The sequence below is a fragment of the Papio anubis genome, chromosome 13 (genome assembly GCF_008728515.1).
Source record: "Papio anubis isolate 15944 chromosome 13, Panubis1.0, whole genome shotgun sequence".
Classification (NCBI taxonomy): Eukaryota; Metazoa; Chordata; class Mammalia; order Primates; family Cercopithecidae; genus Papio; species Papio anubis.
The window spans coordinates 27,043,893-27,066,061 of NC_044988.1; the positions used below are offsets into that span (position 1 = coordinate 27,043,893).

Here is a 22,169-nt window from a genome sequence, read left to right on the forward strand (position 1 = left end):
AGTAAATTAGAGCCAAATGTTAATGGCCAAGACAATGAGGAAAATGCCTCCAGGGCATGTCAGAAGCAGCCCCTCCCATCACAGGCCTGGCGGTCTAGGAAGGAAAACTTGTTTCCTGGGCCAGGTCCAGGGCTCTGCTGCTCTGTACAGCCCTGGGGCGTGCTGCCCTACATCCTAGCCACTCCAGGTGTGGCTAAAAGGGGCCAAGATACAGCTCAGGCCATTACTTCAGGGGGTGCAAGCCCCAAGCCTTGGCAGTTTCTACAAGGTGTTGGTCCTGTGGGTGTGTAGAAGGCAAGAGTTGAGGTTTGGAGGAGACACTACTTAGGTTTCAAAGGATGTATGGAAATGCCTGGATGTCCAGGCAGAAGTCTGCTGCAGGGGCAAAGCCCTCATGGAGAACCTCTACTAGGGCAGTGTGGAAAAGAAATGAGGGGTTGGAGCCCCCACACAGAGTCCCCACTGGGACACTGCCTAGTGGAGCTGTGAGAAGAGGGCCATTGTCCTCCAGACCCCAGAATAGTAGATCCACTGACAGCTTGCACCACATGCCTGGAAAAGTTGCATGCATTCAATGTCAGCCCATGAAAGCAGCTGTGGGGGATGTACCCTGCACAGCCACAGGGGTGGAGCTGCCCAAAGACTTGGGAGTCCATTCCTTGCATCAGTGTGGCCTTGATGTGAGACATGGAGTCAAAGGAGATTTTTTTGGGGCATTAAGACTTACATGTTTGCCTTGCAGGGTTTCAGACATGTGTGGGGCCCGTAGCTCCTTCGTTTTGGCTGATTTCTCCCTTTTTGAAAGTGGGTATTTACCTAATGCCTGTGCCCCCATTATATCTTAGAAGCAACTAGCTTGTTTTTGATTTTACAGGTTCATAGATGGAAGGGGCTTGCCTTGTCTCTGATAAAACTTGTACTTAGACTTTTGAGTTAATGCTAGAACGAGTTAAGACTTTGGGGGACTGCTGGGAGGGCATGACTGTGTTCTGAAATGTGAAAAGGACACGAGATTTGGGAAGGGCAAGGGGCAGAATGATATGGTTGGCTCTGTGTTCCCGGCCAAATCACATGTTGAATTGTAATTCCCAATGTTGAGGGAGGATCTTGGTGGGAGGTGATTGGATAATGGAGGCGGATTCCCCCTGTAGTTCTTGTGATAGTGAGTTCTCACAAGATCCAGTTGTTTAAAAGTGTGTAACATTTCCCCCTCTTCCTCTGCCATGGTAAGATGTGCTTGCTTCCCCTTCACCTTACACCATGATTGTTAAGTGTCCTGAGGCCTCCCAGCCACGCTTCCTATACAGCCTGTGGAACTGAGTCAACTAAACCTCTTCATAAACTACCCAGTCTCAGGTAGTTCTTTTTAGCAGTGTGAGAAGAGATACCCTATTCCATATTGGTGGTGTGTCCTTTCATTAGGATACACATAAATATCTGGTTATCTTTTTGTGATGCTGGAAACTAATGTAATCTGCTTCATTAGCAGCTGCAAAGTAGTAACAGCCTAATTCCTTTCTTGTTTATAAATTACTTCTTTAAAGAGAAATTTCTCATCATTTATTTATTTTCAGGATAAATGCAAAATTCTCTAACCATTTTTCAAATTCATGAGTCAGTTCCCAAGTATCCTCCCAAGTGACCAATATTATTTTATTTTAGCATCATTATATAAACTTGTACATTTAGACATTTTTTATAAGTTTCCATCTATTATCTCTTCATGTATGGTGGGTAAAAGATTCTTCATGTAGGCTCCTGGGTCCTGTTGATAACCAAGTCATCTGTGATAATTTCTTTGATTTTTGTTATGACAAGATGATCATGGTTAATCTTATATAAACATTTCTTCTCCTGGACCTGAAATCAGCCATTTTTCCAATGGGCCACTTTAGTGAAAAATAGTATTGAGAGGTCATAATCTAGGTCTTTTTAGTAGACAAAGCTAGGAAATGTTTGTTTTTTTGAGAAAACACATTGAGTTCATTCTGATATTTACATTCAAATTAAAAGCTTTAAGGTTTTATTACTTTTCTTCTTCTATATCTGAATCCCTTTTCTCTTATGCTAAAAACAGTAATTACATTAACGTAACTACTTATTTGTTTTACTCTATATTTTCAGAATAACATTACAAATATTAACATTATGATTACTGAAAACAGTACATGATTTTTTTTTGCAATTTTTTTTTTTGCCCTTAGAATCATTACAGTGTTTTATAGTCATTTGGAATAACTTTTCTCTGTTAGGCTATGTTGCTAACAAAACAAAGTTAGATGCATTTGTTTCACTGTGCTTTTACTAAGCCTGTCTTTTTGGAAAATTTCATTTAGTTTTGTTGGCAGATGGTTCCAAAGTGGAAAAAATATAAGATCTATTTAGATGAGTGTAGCTTTTAACTTTGTCATTTCCCACCCCCAGTTAAAAAAAAAAAAAAAAAGATTCTGGTTTATCACTGTAGTTTTTAAATAAGCCAACATAAAGGCATAGTAATCACTTTCCCTGATCCTTTCTTTGATAGTAACATACTATAAAGTTTTCTCTCCTTTCTTTTTTAGACCTAAGAATATATATATATCACTCCATAGTGGCATATTGAGATATTTAAGCTTTTTAAAATTTATATTTCCATTTGCCTGGTATACCTTTGCTCCTCCATTTACTTAAGTTTTCATGAGGTATAATTTACATACCATAAAATTCGCTCATTTGAAGTGTACAATTCAATGACTGTTAGTAAATTTACAGAGCTAGGTAAACACCACCACAGTCCAACTTCACATTTCCATCACCCGAAAAGATCCCTTGCACCCATTCATCCTTTTATTTTAAAGCTTTCTCAAACTCTTTTAGATGTAACTCTCACATTCTGCACAATGTTGGAATTTACTTCCAAAAAATATTTTCATAGGTGAATTATATCCATTTGCATTTAATAATATGACTGATGTTTGGCTTAGCTCTGCCACTGTTTTATGTTGTATTTGTTTTTATGTCTCTTACATCTGTAAATAAAATATCTAGTCTTTAGTTATGTGATCTTTTTGCCCTGCCAGTCTCTTGTCTTTGTATATTTTTTTGGTATTTAGGAAGGCTTTTATTTTTATTTCAAAGGTTATTATCATGCAAATATCTTACATAATATCCTTATGTCCTTAATAATTTTGGGGGATACTATCTATTGGCTCCCCACTATAAATAATTTTGAAATTCTCCCTTATCTTCCTCTCCCAAAACATCTAATTTGAAGCAATAACTTTTTATTTCCTGAAAATATCTATAGGACAATCAGTAAATATATTCTATTTTACTTGCATTATTTCCTTTCTTACATTTTCAGAGAAATGTGCTTTAGTTACACTGTCAGACTTATAACCATAGAATAGATATTTTATGATCTCCTTTATCATGTAGCTCTAGTTCTCTTCAGTAAGGAGTTTTGTTCTGCAAAGGAGTTTCAGTTAGTTTGAGAGTTCACAAGGCTAGATCACCCCAGCACTATCCAGCCTTTCTGAAGTCTATAAAGTTGCCTCCCAGTTTTAGTTGCTCTCAAATTGGTCTCTAAGCGTTCTACAACTAATGGGACCTTTAGATATGATCAAGATGCTGGCAATCTGATATTTAGATTCTCTGAGCCCTCCCTTGCTGATACTATGCTAGTCTTGATGCTGCTGCTGATTTATTTTACCCACTTGTATTCTGGAGTTCACAGGTGTTGTATAATAAAGAATTTGACTGGGCTTTGTTGCTGGTTCCTCTAAAGTTCTTGGAATTGAGCAACAGGAAAGTCTGTAATACTCATGAGCCCCTTGGATCACTCCTGAGTTAATGCTAAGAATAAGACTCAGGATGAGGGTAGAAAATGCCACAAAGATCAACTGCATGATTTGAGCAATACACATGTCTTTGAGCCACATGATTTCAGCCCAACTTCCCAAACTCCAGGGAAGAGGGCTGATGATCAAGCTCAATCACATGGCCAATGATTCAATCAACCTTGTCTACATAATGAAACCCCAATGAGAAAACTGAGTACTGAAGCTTCGTAGAGCCTCCTGGTTGATGAATCAGGAGATGTGTGAGGAGGGTGATGCACCCTAATTGCACAAGAAAAGACTAAAGAAACTTTCGAGTTTAGGAACCTCCAAGATGTTGGTTGCCCTGTGTCTCTTAATTTTGCTAGTCCTGATTGTATCTTTTATAATAAAATTATAATCATTAAGAAGTGTTTTCTTGAATTCTGAGTTGTTTTATCAAATTACTGAATCTGAGTGGGGGTCATAGGAACTCCTGAATTTGTAGCTAGTTGGTCAGAAATACAAATGACCTGGGGACCCCTAAACTTGAAGATGGTATCTGAAGTAAGGGAACCGTGCCCCTATGGTATACAGTTTGATAGTGACTCAGGATGGTTAGTGTCAGAATAGTACTGCAGTACACCCGTATGGATACCTTGAAACTTAGTTTTGTTATACGTGTTGTCCATAGGTTTGCTGTTACATTATTCTAGTTGCTCTTCTATTTTTGGGAAGGGATTCTGGAGATTCAAAAACTATGCCACTGTCACTACCATCTTATTGCCAGCTCTCCTTTAGGTTTTAAGTTAATGTGGTATATCACATGTTCTCCCTTCCACCCAGTATTTCTGTGTTTATCATTTCACAGTCAGATATTAACAAAAGATTAAATTGCTGAAGTTACTCAACCAGTCTTAAGTATTTTAAGTATTGCTTCCTCATCAACATGATGCATTAAATTTGTAAGTTAAATAGAATAAAACAACAAACTATATATTGCTAGTGATGACACATGATACATATTTTCAAACTAGTCTGAGGTTAGAACCTCAAAATAAAAAGTAAAGGCAAACATTTTACCTCTGTAAGACGGAGTTGTGAAGATGCGGCCATATAATCTGATTCTAATTTGTTTTTCTCAGAGATCACTGTAGTATTTTGGAGAATTAAATCTACTTTTTGTATATGCAAAGAAGTACAAATCTAGGAACAAAAACCCCTAAGAGTTAATTTTTATGTTACCTATGTTTTAGAAATAAAAAATAGTTTTGTAAAACAAAATTATAAACCATGAAAAAATAATTTTCCTATTGTGCCTGACATCTCTCTCAAACAGTTCTTATAACAATTTTTTAGAAAGTATTTTCCTTTGTTTTTAAGGGAGTCATCTGGAATAAACACATTTAGCTTAATGAGTGCTTTTATCCTATTTATTACCTCTAAAGAAAATGTCAAGCAACTAAGCAAGCTGAAACTGATCTCTTGCTTATATAACCAAAATGTCAAAAACCTTAATCAAAACCTTCCCTCCCTCTAAAGGTTTTACTATCTTATCTACCCGCTATTTTCTGTAAAAAAATGACTAAAATTAAAACAATACCTTACCTTTATTAGGTTTGTTAATTCAGTAACAAGTTTTGCTTTTTGAACATTTATTTCTTTGATTTTGGTACTTGCTTTTCGCTCTTCCTCTTCAAGGTTGCAAGTATCCTGTTCCATCAGTTTTAAACTGTATGACACATATAATGATGAAGAAATCAGGGTTAAACACAAGCATTGAGCCCAAATTCTTCGGTCTCCCGCAGTTTTCTGGGATATATTTAGCAATACTTTTCAGATATATGAACTGCTAGTTCCTAGATTAAACAATCATTTTGTGTGATCAGTCAGGATTAAAAAATATCTGTTGAGATATATTATGTGCCCCAGCATAGTCCAGGTAATGCCTGTGTTAATTATTTAGGATCTGGAGTCAGAAAGATGGCTTTGTTGCCTCTTTGCCATTCACTAATGAGCAGTTTAACTCTGGACAAGTTACTCTTCTGAGCCTCAGTTTCCTCATCTATAAATTATAGATAATAACAGTACTTCCTCCATAGGGCTGTGGTGAAGCTTAAAAAGGTACTACATTGTTTCCTTATGTATGGGGGGGTAACACATATAACACACTAAATATAGTGCCTGGCCCATAACTGATCAATCAATACAGGTTGTTTCTGTTGCTATTAATATTGTTTACAAAACAGTCACTTCCCTTAAGGAGCGTAAGTGGGGAGAGTCAATAGCTAAAAAACAGAAACAAAAAATAAAACACAACACAATAATCCTAAAAGTTAATAGTATGCTCTCAATTTTAAGATGAAGAAACTAAGCCTCAGGTAAGTGAATTGCCTAAAATCAGATATTAAGTGTTAAGATGTGTTTGGTACCAAAGTCCATGTTCTTTCCACTACATCATGTTGCCTCCAAGGGAAAAGAACAAAGGATGGAAGCAATAATAAATAAGTTCAGTGGGTGCTGTAGAGAGTGGCCAGAATGGTACAAGGAAGGGTATGTTGGGGAGGGGAGGGAGAAAAGTTGGAATGGGTAGAGCGAAACAAGATTTTGAATAATCATAAAAGTTTGCCTAAAGGAGAGTAGTGTTTAATTAAATTTCATGTAGTAACTGTAGAAAGCCATAATAAATTTTTTTTTTTTTTTTTTTGAGATAGGAGTCTTACTCTGTTGCCTAGGCTGGAGTGCAGTGGCACAATCTCAGCTCACTGCAACTTCCACTTCCCAGCTCAAGTAATTCTCCTGCCTCAGCCTTCCAAGTAACTGGGATCACAGGCGCCCACCACCATGCCTGGATAATTTTTATATTTTTAGTAGAGACAGGGTTTTACCATGTTGGCCAGGCTGGTCTCAAACTCCTGACCTCAAGTGATCCACCCGCCTGGGCCTCCCAAAGTGCTGGGATTACAGGCGTGAGCCACAGCACCCGGCCTCATAATGAATATTCTTGAATGTGGTAGGAACATGCAAAGAAAATATATTTTACAACAGTCTTTTGGATGAATTAAATAGAGAAGTGACCAGTCAGGCAGAGTCCACTAACTAGATCACCACTGCAGTAGTCCAAAGTGAATAGAAGTAGGAGATAGTAGGCTAGTAACAGGTATGAAAAGTCATCTCACTGTGAAAAATCAACATTACTTTATGAGGAGAAAGTTTAGTTTTAGACAATGGGTTCAATACAGCAGTTGCACAGTAAAAGTTGAGCATTTTGCAGAAGATTGAATAGGAATGAAGGAAAGGGTTAAAAGTTTAAAAAAAAAAGGTTTAAAGTTGAAAAAAATTCTGGGAAGCTAGACTAAATAGATACATCTTGCTTTAAACAACCAAGGCACATTACCAATTTTAAAAATAGAAGTTAATGGGCAATTGTTTGCTTTAAAAAAAAACATAAACAACAAAGAACAAATCTTCCTAATACATTTCAAATATGATTCAATTTTTAACTGTGTTTAGGAATACAAACTATATTAAGTCAAAGTAAACATACCTTATTCAAGATGAGCTGTTACTTATTATTAAAGATTATGTCACTAATATCTACCTTTAGTCTATAGACAAGAAGTCAGAACAACAACAAAAAGCTGTGGGCTGTGTTATGGTAGGATATGGAAAAAACCTTGAAACTGGAAACCATGTGCCTTTTCCCCAGACTTGATACCCTAATAGCTTTTATCCTACCTTATATATTCTGGTTTCTACAAAAGATCTAAAAATTACAATCGTTCTGAGAATGGGTGACTGGGCTTTCACAACAAGCCAGTAGTTTTCCATTTAGAAAAGACTTTTGGCTGGATGTGGTGGCTCATGCCTGTAATCCTAGCACTTTGGGAGGCTGAGGTGGGAGGACTGATTGAGATCTGGTGTTCGAGACCAGCCCCAGCAACATAGCAAGACCCCATCTCTACAAATAAGCTGGGCATAGTGGTGCACACCTGTGGTCCCAGCTACTCAGGAGGCTGAGGCATGAGGATCGCTTGAGCCCGAGTTCAAAGCTGCAGTGAGCTGTGATCATGCCACTGCACTCCAGCCTGGGTAGCAGAGCAAGACCCTGTCCCCCCCCCCCCCAAAAAAAAAGACATTCGACAATACTATATTCATATTCTGCACAGAATTCTGTGACCCATTAAGGCCAAGCAGACATAATTCTAATTGTCACAAGGAAGACTGCAACTAAATGAGATAAACCCTCAGGTGTCAAATCTATTCTGTAAAAATCAATATAACCTCTTTCCCTATTACTCCGTTTCAGAACGAGAGAGAAAATAGCCAATTTGACAATTTTTCTGCCTACACCTTCCCCTCCCCTCTCCTACCATTCAGAACTCAATGGACATAGTGTTTTGGATAATCATGTAGGGCGGTGGTTCTCAAAGTGTGGTCCACAGACTCCTGGGGATACCTGAAACTATTTCAGGAGTCTGTGAGTTAAAAACTGTTTTCATGGTAATAACAGGGCATCATTTGCCTTTCTCACCATGCTGACATTTGCACTGATGGTGTAAAAGCAATGGAGAGTAAAAATGCTAGTGCTTTAGAATAAAGGTAAGTCTACCAAAACTAGTGCACCAAAGTATACTAGTTCTTAGATTCTTCACTGCCATGCACTTGAAATTTTTAAAAATGCCAAATTCCCTTAATATCCTTGTTGAAGCAGTAAAATTCATAAATTTTATTAAACCTCAAAATCTCAAGTATATATATTTTTAATATTCAATGTCATGACATAGGACGTACATAATATAGTTATCCCCTAGTATCCATCAGAGATTGGTTTCAGGACTCCATAAGGATTCCAAAATCCACAGATGCTTAAGTTCCTTATATAAAATGATGTAGTATTTGCATATGGCCTATGCACACCCTCCCATATATTTTATATTATCTCTAGATTACTTATAATACCTAATACAACATAAATGCTATGTAAATAGTTGTTATATTGTATTGCTTAAGGAAAAATGACAAGAAAAAAGTCTGTACATGTTCCATACAGACATAACCATCCATTTTTGTCACCCTGAATATTTTTCTTTCTTCCCTCCTCCCTGCCCTGCCTAAAGAGATGAGGTCTTGCCATGTTGCCCAGGCTGGTCTCAAACTCCTGGACTCAAGTGATCCTTCCGCCTTGGCCTCACAAAGTGTTGGGATTATAAGTACGAGACACTGCACCTGGCCTTCTGAATATTTTTGATCTGTGGTTGGTTGAATCCATGGATGTTGAACCCACGAATATAGAGGGCAGGCTGTACTTATTACACATCTGTAGAATATTCAAAAGTATAAATGTTGTTTCAAGGAAAAGCACTTGTGTGATTAAGTTTGGAGTTATACTAGACACTTTTTTCATGGAATACCATTTTTACTTAAAAAAATGACAAACTATAATTGTTTGGACTTGGCTATTTGGTCATTTTTCTTTTTCCAAAAAGGAATAAAGGGAGCTTGTCATTTCAAGGAAAATAACTGACATTTGTTGCCAATGATAAAGTTCATTTGAAATATCTATGTGACTTGATGAACCAGTATTTTCCAAATGACCCATGCATGCTATAACTAAATCATTCATGAGTAAAAGCGCCATCTAAAGTGCAATGGATTTTAATGTAACAGAGTACGCAAGATCACTGATACGGTTTCAGACTCTACACTGCAATTAAACTTTAATAAACTACACTTTGGCAAGTTTTGATGTAGTATTAAAGAAGAATATCCACAATTATCTGAAGTCTAAAATACTCTTCCCTTTTCCAACTGCATATTTATGGGAAGCCGGATTTCCTTCACATACTTCAACTCAAACATTTCACTACAAACTCAATACAGAATTAAGTAGGGAAAAACCTACTGACTTCAACTAAAGAAATCTGCAAAAATGTTAAACAATGCCATTCTTCTCACTAAATGTATTTTGTCTGGAAAACAGTTATTTTTAATACATTTTTATGTTAACATATAATGGGCTTGTCATTTTTAAAATAAATTACTGTCCCATCTCTACCTAAAAAAATAAATTAATGAATATTTTAAACATTCTCAGTTTTAATTTCTAATATGGTAAATATCAATAAATACAATCCAGGTAAACAAAACCTCTTCAAGGTCCTCATTAATTTTTAAGCATATAAAGGAGTTCAGAGACTGGAATAACAGATCAAAGAACAGAAGAACTTGTAACACTCAACATTCATCTCCTTTTGCCCTATGGACTAAAATTGTATTTTATGTAGTAAGATTAAAGATTAAATTACTACAAAGCGTGCTTGTGGAAATGGTGTTGTTATTACAGTATATAATTAATATTCTCCCATACAGTAATTTGTGCCTCCCCCCGAACAGGCTAAAAGATACCTTCCTAGTTTGGAACTGATTTTCTGTTCCAGTTGTCTTTTCTTGGTTTTTCTCTCAAGAAGCTCCTTCTTCTTTTGTCTAAGTTCATTGTCTTTGTGCTCCAGATGTTTGCTTGTTTCACGTAAGGCAATCAACCTTGAATCCACTGCTTGCAATTTTCTACTAATTTCCTATAAAATATTTAAAAATTGTTAACATATTTAAAAACCCGTTCCAGTGAAAGTATTAGAAATCCAGTTAATATTTTCTAATATTTGGATCAAATTAACCAACCTTTAGCTGTTCTTCTAAGTGTCTTCTTTGCTCTAGGTCCACAGTGACAGTGAGAAACTGGGCTACTTTTAGAGATGTGTTACTAGAAATAATTTTGTTTGAATAAAAAGAAGTTTTCACCACATACTTTTCTTCTGCTGTATAAATTTGTTTTAATCGGGTTTCTTGTATTACCTATAATGTAAAACAACAATTAGTGCACATCTAATATAAATTATATGTTTTAAAGTACTAAATAATTAGAAATACAGACCAACTGAATTTTGGAGGATCAAAATACAGTAGATATACCTTTTTTTTTTTTTTTGAGACAGGGTCTCGTTCTGTCACCCAGGCTGGAATGCAGTGGCACGATCTCAGCTTACTCCAGCCTCAACCTCCCAGGCTCAAGTGATCCTCCCACCTCAGTCTCCTGAGTAGCTGGGACTAGAGGCATGTGCCACCACGCCCGGTTAATTAAAAAAAATTTTTGTAGAAATGGAGTTTTTCCATGCTTCCTATGGGGGCTGGTCTTGAATTCCTGCCTCTGAGATTCTCCCGCCTTGGTCTTCCAAAGTGCCGGGATTACAGGTGTGAGCCACTGAGTGTAGCAATTTTTTTTTAACCTATCCAACAAAATTTCAAACAAGGTGGCCCATACAACTAGCAAAGTCAGCTATACTTCTACGCCACTATATGACTCTCCCAAGTAGTTTTGGAGCTTTGTTACATCTAAAGAAGAGATACCAGGAGAGAAGGGAGCTCAGTACATTTAACTATGCTATCTTGGGTAAGTCATTTACTCTCCCCTCCTCTCAGTTATACTGTTCGAAGATACATAATCTTATGTTTAGTTCCTGTGTATTTGAGAATAATCATCAAATGAAACATTTTTCATAGATTTCAAAGCCTTTTCTTATTTTAAAAGTTTTTTTAGAACTTTTCTCTCAAGAATTTATACATGGATTTCATAAACTAAAATATATTATAAATACCATAAGCATACCATTATTTGATCTATTTCTGTATATTTATAGAGTAGGCTGCTGCAATGCAGAGCATTTTTAGAGGTTGTTTCCAATCTCTAAAAACCTTTAGATACTATTGTAATACTACTGTGGCTTGTTTCCTTCCAGAAGTTTATAGTCTAAGTGAAGAGGTAAGACATATTTAAGCACACTAGGTCAACAGGCGTAAATCCTAACTCCCGACTAATCTGAAATAAAGGGATAGACTGGATGACTTTAGCATATAGAAGTCTCCTAAAAATGAGTTTTAAACTGGATTTGAACTGACAGAGTTAGTAAAGGAAGGGCACTTCCCATAAAAGTGACATCTCAAGCTAAATAAGTCAGCAGACAATTTAACCAAAGGGAGAATCTTAGAAATTAATGAGAGAACAATTCCATAAATAGGGTATACTGTTAGAGAACGTAAAATGTTAAGAGTTAATAATAAAGGAAAACATAAAGAATATATTTTTATTATATTCTGAGGAAGAGATACAGCCATTATTGCCATTATCTAGCCATTATTGTCTCAAACAGAAGGACTGCGGATATAAAGGTAGTAAATTTCCTCAATAAAGGTTTTCATCTTCTGAAAGATAGCTAAGATAATCTTTACTAGGTGCTTGAAACACTTTCTAACTTGGTTTTCTTGTACATACACATGTCTGAAAAGTATATCATCATAAATTATATACAACATAGAACTGAGGCATTGGGACAATAAGGTATTTGATGTGTTTGAGAATTTAAAAAATATAGTATATAACACCAAAGTGATTAAGATTAATGAAAACACCTGAAAAAGAAATGGGAAGAAAAGAATTTCACTTTTAATATAAATAATATGAATTCCAAAGCTATTTCTCTAGTACAAACAGCAGTGTCAAAGCTCCGTAGGTGACTTAAAATGTTAAAAGTAAAAGTACACGAAAATAACTCAACTTGAAGCAATGTTCAAAAAGGAAAATAAATTTCCAAAAAAAGTAATTGCTCCTTTCTGCCCCAAAGTGAAGTTTAAAAGTCCTTATCAACCTTTTTATTGTCTCTCTGCGTTAGTAAAAAAGTCCTACTAATCTTACTTTCAGAGAGAGCCCCACCTACCTTTAAAACTTTCACAAAAATTGGTTTGGTCTATGCATATGGTCTTGTCCTCTTTTCTAAACCTCAGTGAATTAATAAAAAAAAAGTAGTATACTCACACAGAAACTTCTACTTTTGGTTTTCACAAATGATTACCATAATACGATACAATTCTAACCAAAGGCAGGCAACTTACTGTAAGTGACTTGTTTTTGCGAAATGAGTTGGTAATGAGCTCTCATTTTTCTATCTTCTGTTAATGAAGTATAGACAGCCCCCAAATGAATCATCTTAGGAATATTTATATACTGGTTGTTAGAAATTTAAAACATATTTTTTAATAAATTCAATATTATAAGTAGTAGTCAGGTCTATAATTGGTTATTAGATGCTTATAAGCAGTATTAATACAGCAACTTGGTATTAATATTGGAAAAACCTGTTCCAGGAGAGATTTCCTTTCTGTTTCTGCCTGTGATAAAAGTGCATGGGGTTTGGAGTCACAGAGATTGCTTTAAAGAATAAAATTCCAAACAGTACTAGCAGAATACAGAAACTAGGAGTTTCTGTGGCTGTATGTACTAGTCAAACAAATCCTATGAGTGGTCATTCATACGTGAGATAATCTTAATTATAAGTTTTAAGAAAAGGAAGGTTGACCAAAAACAGTTTTATACCCCAGTCTGCCATTCTAAAGTATAATTTGTCTTAAAAATAATCTCACATATAATAATTTAAAAGACTAAACTACTAATACAATGCTTTAACATAGGTTTACCAAGCAAGGCAGAATCAGGTTAGTGTACCAGGTATCTCTTTTCAGGTTTTAACTTTACTGAATTACCCTAAATGTATTAACTATTTATTCTAGTTAACTCCTCATCACTCCTCTCATAATGTATTAGTTAACAGTCAATGTTTTATGTCATATGGAAAATAATACAAAGATAATTTCTGCATGATTAAAACAACAGACTTACTTAAATTCTGAAACATTTTGCTTGCCTTTAGCTAAGAAGTTTTAACAAAACTACATTTTTGGTACATGATTCACTACTTCCTTACCCGTTCAATTCTTTCTCTGGTCTTTTCAGTTCCTACAGGAACTTCGTGAATATGATACTGACAGCAAAGGTAACTCATTACAGGATCAGGTGCATCAAATAATTCTCTCAAATAAGAGAAAAATCCGTATTGTCTGAAAGGAAAAGTATTGATTAGATTTTTCTTCTTAAAATATCATTAAAAGAACTGAGAGTTGATAAACCACCAAAAAACAATAAGTAAAACACACATTATTTCAACAATGACACAGGAAAAGTCTTTTTTCTTTTTTTTATATTTTAAAAATCACTTATGACTTATTCGCTTACCAGAAAACCTTAAGCTTTTTATGATTACAAACTACTCTTTTTAAATTTCTTCCATTATGTTTAGAATGCTTATTTATATTCCAAGTTAAGATATTTACTTATAATTATTTTATAATTAAAATTTTTTACATTTAGTCCTTTTGGAAATTATTTCTGCATTATGAAGTGATAATTTATCATTTCAGTTTTCCCAATAACTAACCAACTACTTTAGCATCTTTTATTAAATAGTTTAGTATTGTTCTGCAAATTTGAAACATCATATCGCATCACACTCGCTGTGTGCTAACTATATCATGGTCTTATGCCTAAATTTTTCCTTATATTTGACTTAAGAGATCTTAAAAAGAAATAATACAGCTTGTAATAGCTTATTTATGTAACAATAAATGTTGAATAATTCAATATTTAAATAAATCTTAATATTTTCAAGACTTACTTAAGTTCATTTAAAGATCTTGAAGGTGCTTTGTCTGCATACGAACTCTTGGGAGCAATAACAGCATTTACTCTTAATTTTTTGTTGTCACGAACCTGAATATAGGGAAAAGAAAATATTATTTTAATTACCATATATTCTCTACTGAAACGATTTATAGTTACTATATTCCTACTGACATTTGTAGGATGGATAAGAAACTCAAACATGGCATATTAGATGTTAGTATAAATTTTTTACTGTGATAATACTATAGTTATGTGTTTTTATAAAAAGAGTCTACTTCTTTTAGAGATACATACCAAAATATTTACAGGTGAAATAGAATGTCTGGGACTTACTTCAAAATAATATAGAAGGGAGATAGTTATGCTTACATTATTGGCAGATTATCTTGTATTGGACTAACTTTTCTACAAACAATGATTGTAAACTCTGGCCAAAATCTTAAAAACAATTATTTTAAGGCACTGGAGATGGACAAAAGAAAGAAGTTGGAAAGGAGTTGACATCTGAAAGAACAGCACTAGGTGAGATTTGTGTTTATGTGGCTTGTGGCTTGGGGGCATTCCCCAATCTGGAGCATCAGGAGTGGGGAAAGAATTCCGGTAGAAAGCTGCAGTCTTTCTGGCTGGAGGGATCATAGGATGGAAGGATGGAGTTTGGGGTGACTAGAATGACTGTAAACTGAGAGGGTAAATTCTTGGAAGAAGGGAGCTGCAAAGTGAGAAGCCTCAAAATCTGCCTATAAACGCCCATCGATTTTAAATCTTTGGCTGCCCCATGAACTATGAGTGCAAAAATTCCAGGGGATTGGAGGAAAGCAACAAGTGGAAGGCTAAAACTAAAACAACAACGACAACAACAACAACAACAACAACCACCATCTCCACTGACTGGAGATTTCAGTTGCTGTCCATTGTTTGACAGACAGAGTTTGGAGTTTAAATCCAGCTAAGTTAACTGCCTTCTAGTCTCTTTGGAAGAAGACAATTGAATCCAGTCTCTACAGTGTTATTACCTATGATTCCAGAATATAATAAAAAATTACTGGCTGGGCACAGTAGCTCACACCTGTAATCCCAGCACTTTGGCAGACCGAGGTGGGCAGATCAACTGAGGTCAGGAGTTCAAGATCAGCCTGACCAACACGGTGAAACCCCGTCTCTACTGAAAATATAAAAAAATTAGCTGGGTGTGGTATGGGGCACCTGTAATCTCAGCGACTTGGGAGGGTGAGGCAGGAGAATTGCTTGAACCCAGGAGGCGGCGGTTGCAGTGAGCCGAGATCACGCCATTGCACTCCAGCCTGGGCAACAAGAGCGAAACTCTGTCTCAAAACAAAAACAAAAACAAAAACAAAAAACCCAACTACTAAGCATAAGAATAAAATGCCACCATAGTCAAGAGAAAAAGCAACTAAGAGGAACTGATTCCACAAAGACCTAGATGTTAGAACTAGCAAAGAAGTTTAACGTAGCTATTTTATATATATATATATATATATATATATATACACACACATGTTCAAGAAAACTATGGTTTATTATCATCAACAGGCGGAGAATCTCAGCAGACAGAATAAAGAGAATTAAATGAAAATTCTAGAACTAAAATATGCAGTAGCTGAAATGAAAAATTCACTGATGGGTTTACTGACGAAAGATCCTAAAACATTAAAAAGATAATATCATGAAAAACTAATATCATGAATAACTTAGATGAATTGGAAAAAAATCCTTAAAAACACAATTTGCCAAATTTAAAGCAAGATAAAAAAAAAAAAGCTGAAATAGCCTTTACATGTATTAGAGAAACTCAATTTGCTATAAAAATTCTAATGAAGAAAAAGTCTATACTAAGATGTTTTCACTGATAAATTTGATAAAACAGTTAAGGAAGCAATAATACCAAGACTCTGCAGAAAACAGAAGGATGAAACATTTCCCAAATCATTTTATGATACCAACATAACTCTTATGCCAAACTCTTGACAAAAACATTACAAAAAAGTCTATAAACCAATATCCCTCAGGAATACAAAAGCAAAAATCCTTTGTAAAATACTGGTAAACAGAATCCAGCAATGTATGAACAGTATACATGACCAAGTGGAGTTTATGCCAGGAATGCCAGACTGATGTAACAGTCAAAAATCAACCAATCTAATTTATCATACTAACAAAATAAAATGTAAAAGCCATATGATCATCTTAGCAGATGCAGGAAACCATCTGACAAAACTTGACATCCATTTATGATAAAAATTCTCAGTAAAACAGGTAGACAAGGGAACTTTCTCAATCTAACAAAGAGCATTTGTGGAAAATCTACAGCAAACCTCATACCTAATGATGAAATATTAAATGCTTTCCTCCTAAGTCTGGAAACACGTAAGGGTGTCCAATCTTGTCATTTGATATAGTTTGGCTCTGTGTTCCCATCCAAATCTCATTCCAAAGTACAATCCCACATGCTGAGGGAGGGACCTGGTGGGAGGTGATTGGATCATGGGGGCAGTTTCCTCCACGCTGTTCTCATGATACTCAGTTCTCACACAATCTGATGGTTTAAAAGTCTGTTGCAGTTCCCTGCCCACACTCTCTCTCCTGCTGCCAGGTAAGATGTGCCTTACTTCTTCGCTTTCCGCCATGATTGTAAGCTTCCTGAGGCCTCCTCAACCATGCAGAACTGTGAGTCAATTAAACCTCTTTTGTTTATAAATTATCCAGTCTCAGGCAGTTCTTTTTTTTTTTTTTTTTTTTTTTTTGAGATAGTGTCTTCACTCTGTCACCCAGGCTGCACTGCAGTAGCACAATCTCAGCTCGCTGCAACCTCTGCCTCCCAGGTTCAAGTGATTCTCCTGTCTCAGCCTCTTGCATAGCTGGGATTACAGGTGTCCGCACCATGCCCGGCTAATACAAGCAGTTCTTTGTAGCAGTGTGAAAATGGACTAATACATCATTTCTCCTCAACACTGTCCTGGAGGTATGAGTAAATGTAATAATGCACAATAAAGAAATAAAAGATTGGGAAAAAAAAGTAAAATGACCTATGTGCAAAAGACAGGACTTTCTACACAGAAAGTCCTATGGACTCTACAAAGCAACCATAGGCATACCTCATTTTATTGTGCTTTGCTTTACTGACCTTCAAAGATATTGCGTTAAAAAACATTTTTTTTTTGGCTGGTCCAATGGTAGTGGGTTATCAGAAGTTATTAACATAGTGTCATTAAAGTTGGTATACAACCCCCCACTACTAAATTTGACTCGTTTAAAAACAATTTTTTTTTAACACATTCAAGGTTTGCAGCAACCCTATGTCAAAAAAAGTCTATAGTGCCATTTTTCCAATAGGATGTGCTCATCTTGTTGTGTCTCTGTGTCATATTCTGGTAATTCTCCCAACTTTTTTATTACTGTTGTATGTGTTATATAGTGATCTATGATCTTTGATACTGCCATTGTAACTGGAATGCCACATACCACACCTAGGTAAGACAGTGAACTTAATCGATAAATGATGTGTATGTTCTGATTGTTCCAATGACCATCTGTTCTCCAGTCCCTCTCCCTCTCCTTGGGTCTCCCTATTCCCTGACACACAACATTTCCCTGACTGAAATCAGACCAATTAATAACCCTACAATGGCCTCTAAGTGTTCAAGGGAAAAGAAGAGTCACATGTCTCTCACTTTAAATCAAAAGCTAAAAATAAAGCTTACTGAGGAAGGCATGACAAAAGCTGAGCTAGGCTGAAAGCTAGCCAAGATGTGAATGCAAAGGAAGAGTTCTTGAAGGAAATTAGAAGTGCTACTCCAGTGTACACACAAAAAAGAAAGCAAACTTGCCTTATTGCAGATCTGAAGAAAGTTTTAGTGGTCTGAATAGATGATCAAAGCAGTCACAACATCCCTTTAAGCCAAATCCTAATCCAGAGCAAGCCTGAACTCTTTTCAATTATTTGATGGCTGAAAGAGGTGAGAGAAGAAAAGCTTGAAGCTAGCAGAGGTTGGTTCATGACGTTTAAGGGAAGAAGCCATTTCCATAACATAAAAGTGTAAGCTGAAACAGCAAATGCTGATGTAGAAGCTGCAGCAAATTATCCAGAAGATCTAGCTAAGATCACTGATGAAGGTGGCTACACTAAATGACAGATTTTCAATATAGAACCAACAGCCTTCTATTGGAAGGGAATGCCATCTAGGACTTTTATAACTAGAGAAAAGAAATCAATGACTGGATTCAAAACTTCAAAGGAAAGCTGACTCTTGCTAGGGATGAATACATCTACTGACTTTTAAGTTGAAGCCAATGCTTATTTAACCATTCCAAAAAATCCTAGGGCCCATTAGAATTATGCTAAATCTACTCTCCCTGTGCTCTATAAGTTGAACAACAAAGCCTGGATGACAGCACATCTATTTACAGCATGGTTTACTGAGTATTTTAAGCCCACTGTTGAGACCTACTCCTCAGAAAAAAAAGACGCCTGTCCAAATATTACTGATCACTGACAATGTACCTAGTCACCCAAGAGGTCTGATGGAGATGTACATGTAGATTAATGTTGTTTTCATGTCTGCCAACACAACATCCTATCTGCAGCCCATGGATCAAGGAGTAATTATGACTTTCAAGTCTTATTAAGAAACACATTTCACAAGGCTACTTATGGCTGCCACAGATAATGACTCCTCTGATGGATCTGGGCAAAGTAAACAAAAAGCCTTCTAAAAAAGATTCATTGGCCGGGTGCGGTGGCTCACACCTGTAATCCCAGCACTTTGGGAGGCTGAGGTGGGCAGATCACCTGAAGTCAGGAGTTTGAGACCAGCCTGACCAACATGACAAAACCCCATCTCTACTAAAAAATGCAAAAATCAGCTGGGCGTGGTGGCACATACCTGCAATCCCAGCTACTCAGGAAGCTAAGGCAGAATTGCTTGTACCCAGGAGGTGGAGGTGCAGGTGCAGTGAGCCAAGATTGTGCCACTGCACTCTAGCCTGGGCAACAGAGCAAGACCCTGTCTCCAAAAAAAAAAAAAAAAAAAAAAAAATCATCATTCTAGATGCCATTAAGAACATGTTTGATTCATGGGAGGAGGTCTCAAGATATCAACATTAACAGAAGTTTGAAAGAAACTGATTCCAGCCTTCAGGGATGACTCTGAGAGGTTCAAGACTTCTTTGGAAGAAGTAACAGCAGATGTGGTGGAAATAGCAAGAGAACTAGAATTAGAAGTGAAGCCCAAAGATGTAACTGAATTGCTGCAATCTCAGGATAAAACTTGAATGGAGAAGGAGTAGCTTCTTATGGATGAGCAAAGAAAATGGTTTTTTGAGATGGAAAGTACTTCTGGTGAAGATGCTGGGAACACTGTTGAAATTACAACAAATGATTTAGAATATGTCATAAATTTAGGTGATAAAGTACAGGCAGGGTTTGAAAGGATCAACTCCAATTTTGAAAGAAATTCTAGGCTGGGCGCGGTGGCTCATGCCTGTAATTCCAGCACTTTGGGAGGTCATTCCACTCTAGTCTGCGTGACAGAGGAAGACCCTGTCTCAAAAAAAAAAAAAAAAAAAAAAAGGAAAAAGAAATTCTGCTATAGGTAAAATTGCTATCGCATGCTACAGAGAGATCTTTTGTGAAAGGAAGAGTTGATCAATGTGGTAAACTTTATTGTTACCTTATTTAAGAAAATGCCACTGCCACTCCAACCTTCAGCAACCACCACCTTAATCAGTCAGCAGCTATCAATATGGAAGCAAAATCCTCCACTACCAACAAGATTAAACTCACTGAAGGCTCAGATGATTGTTAATATTTTTTAGCAAGAAAGTGTTTTTAAAGTATGTACATTTTATAGACATAATGCTATTCACACTTAATAGACATAAATAGTATAAACATAACTTTTATATATACTGGGAAGCCAAAAAGTTTGTTATGACTTGCTTTACAGCAATATTTGCTTTATAAATCTGTTATATCTCTTGTATGTCTGTACTAGAATTTAATGTAAATTCAATAGTGTCACAGGATATAAGGTCAATGTTTAAAAAAATCGATATGTCTACGTACTAGCAATGTACAATTAGAAAATGCATTTTAGAAACCCATTTATGTGTTAAAAAATGTATTTTAAAATTAGACAGTGAAATACACATTTAACAAGAGATGTGTAAAACCTATACAATGAAAAAGAAAAAATGTTGAGAGACATTAATAGAGGCATGGTGGGATGGAGGAATTTCATGGCAGCACAGATTAGCAATTCTTGAACTATTTTCAGAGGATTCTAGGCTTGAACAAATTACTAAATATATTGACGGTAAGGGGAGCTATGTTTTTCACTAATACAGAAGAGAATTACAAATATGCAAAGGAAAAAGACTAGAAGGTACTCCAAAGTTGGACTGCAACTGTAAGCAGTAGCGTGAATTCATGGTGCACATATGGTATCTAGTCTCTAGATAAATATGGAAATAAATATAGACATAAGGGTTTGCATGTTAGGACTTAGAAGCAATGAGATACCAGCAGCAATGAAAACACCTAGTATCCAGAGCTCGGTGTCTAAAAGAAAATAGGATTTTTGGTTAAAGGACTGATTATAAGGCCCAAAAGGATACATTCAAGATGCGCCTGTAACATCTTACTATGGCAAAAAGAAAGAAATGCTCAAAATACAATGGCAACATATCAAAATGACACAGGAGTCAACCTGAAAATGGTCTCACTGGCCAAATATGGGGCAATTTGAGCATTAAAATAGTAATGAATTGGCTGGGTGTGGTGGTTCACATCTGTAATTCCAGCACTTTGGGAGGCCGAGGCAGGTGGATCACTTGAGGTCAGGAGTTCAAGACCAGCCTGGACAACATGGCGAAACCCCGTTTCCACTAAAAATATAAAGAATTAGCTGGGCATGGTGGTGGATACCTGTAATCCCAGCTACTCAAGATGCTGAGGCAGGATAATTGCTTGAACCTGGGAAGCAGAAGTTGGAGTGAGCCAAGAGCATGCCATTGCACTCCAGCCTGGGCAACAAGAGCAAAACTCCGTCTCAAAAAAAAAAAAAAGTAATGAATTAAAATATGTAAAACAATTCTATGAATCTATACTGATACAACAAACAAATAAATGGAAGAGAAGAAAAAGTTCTTTCTTATAGGTAGAATGCTAACTAATAAACACAGAAGGAATGACAGTGCTAGAATCACTAATGGCTCTTAAACCTACTAGGTAGGATTTCATGAGGAACAGAATATCTGCAATCTCAAAGTATCTCCACACAAACAATTACAAAGGGAAAAAATAGTGCACACCACCCTACCCGGTTAATTTTTGTATTTGTAACAGAGATGGGATTTCAACACATTGGCCAGGCTGGTCTCGAACTCCTGACCTCAAGTGATCTGTCTGCCTTGGCTTCCTAAAGTGCTGGGATTAGAGGCATAAGCCAACACACCAGGCCTATTATTTATTTTTAACTTTGTAATGATGTATTTCCTTTTAGAAGATTTTGTTTGAGTAACAAACAGTGAGGTGACTGAAAGAAAAACAAGAAATAAAACTATAGATAGTACTCAGATTTGGCAAAATTTACGTTGCACATAATAATATGTAGAAATGGCAAAAATCGTGAAGATGATTTGTAATTTACTGAAGGATGAGAAATGGTACTGTAGTATATACAATTACAGGAGAAGGTCATATAGAATAAATTTCACAATTTAAAATACACACACAAATTATAGGAGAAAGTTCTGATTCTATCTGATAAGCAGCTATGGAAAAC

The 22,169-nt window shown here is 36.1% G+C and overlaps 1 protein-coding gene across 5 annotated transcripts in view; it reads right to left on the minus strand.

The window, feature by feature from the left end:
* The window catches only part of SMC5 (structural maintenance of chromosomes 5), a 103,714-nt gene that overhangs the window by 24,578 nt on the left and 56,967 nt on the right, over nucleotides 1-22,169 (minus strand). For all 5 annotated transcript variants that reach the window (XM_003911793.5, XM_009188921.4, XM_021927541.2 and 2 more), the window contains 6 exons: nucleotides 14,360-14,454; nucleotides 13,613-13,745; nucleotides 10,479-10,652; nucleotides 10,206-10,375; nucleotides 5,406-5,529; nucleotides 4,881-5,003 (listed from right to left, as the gene is read on the minus strand). In XM_003911793.5, coding sequence (XP_003911842.2) covers nucleotides 4,881-5,003; nucleotides 5,406-5,529; nucleotides 10,206-10,375; nucleotides 10,479-10,652; nucleotides 13,613-13,745; nucleotides 14,360-14,454 — 819 coding nt within the window. The remainder of the gene's footprint in view (nucleotides 1-4,880; nucleotides 5,004-5,405; nucleotides 5,530-10,205; nucleotides 10,376-10,478; nucleotides 10,653-13,612; nucleotides 13,746-14,359; nucleotides 14,455-22,169) is intronic.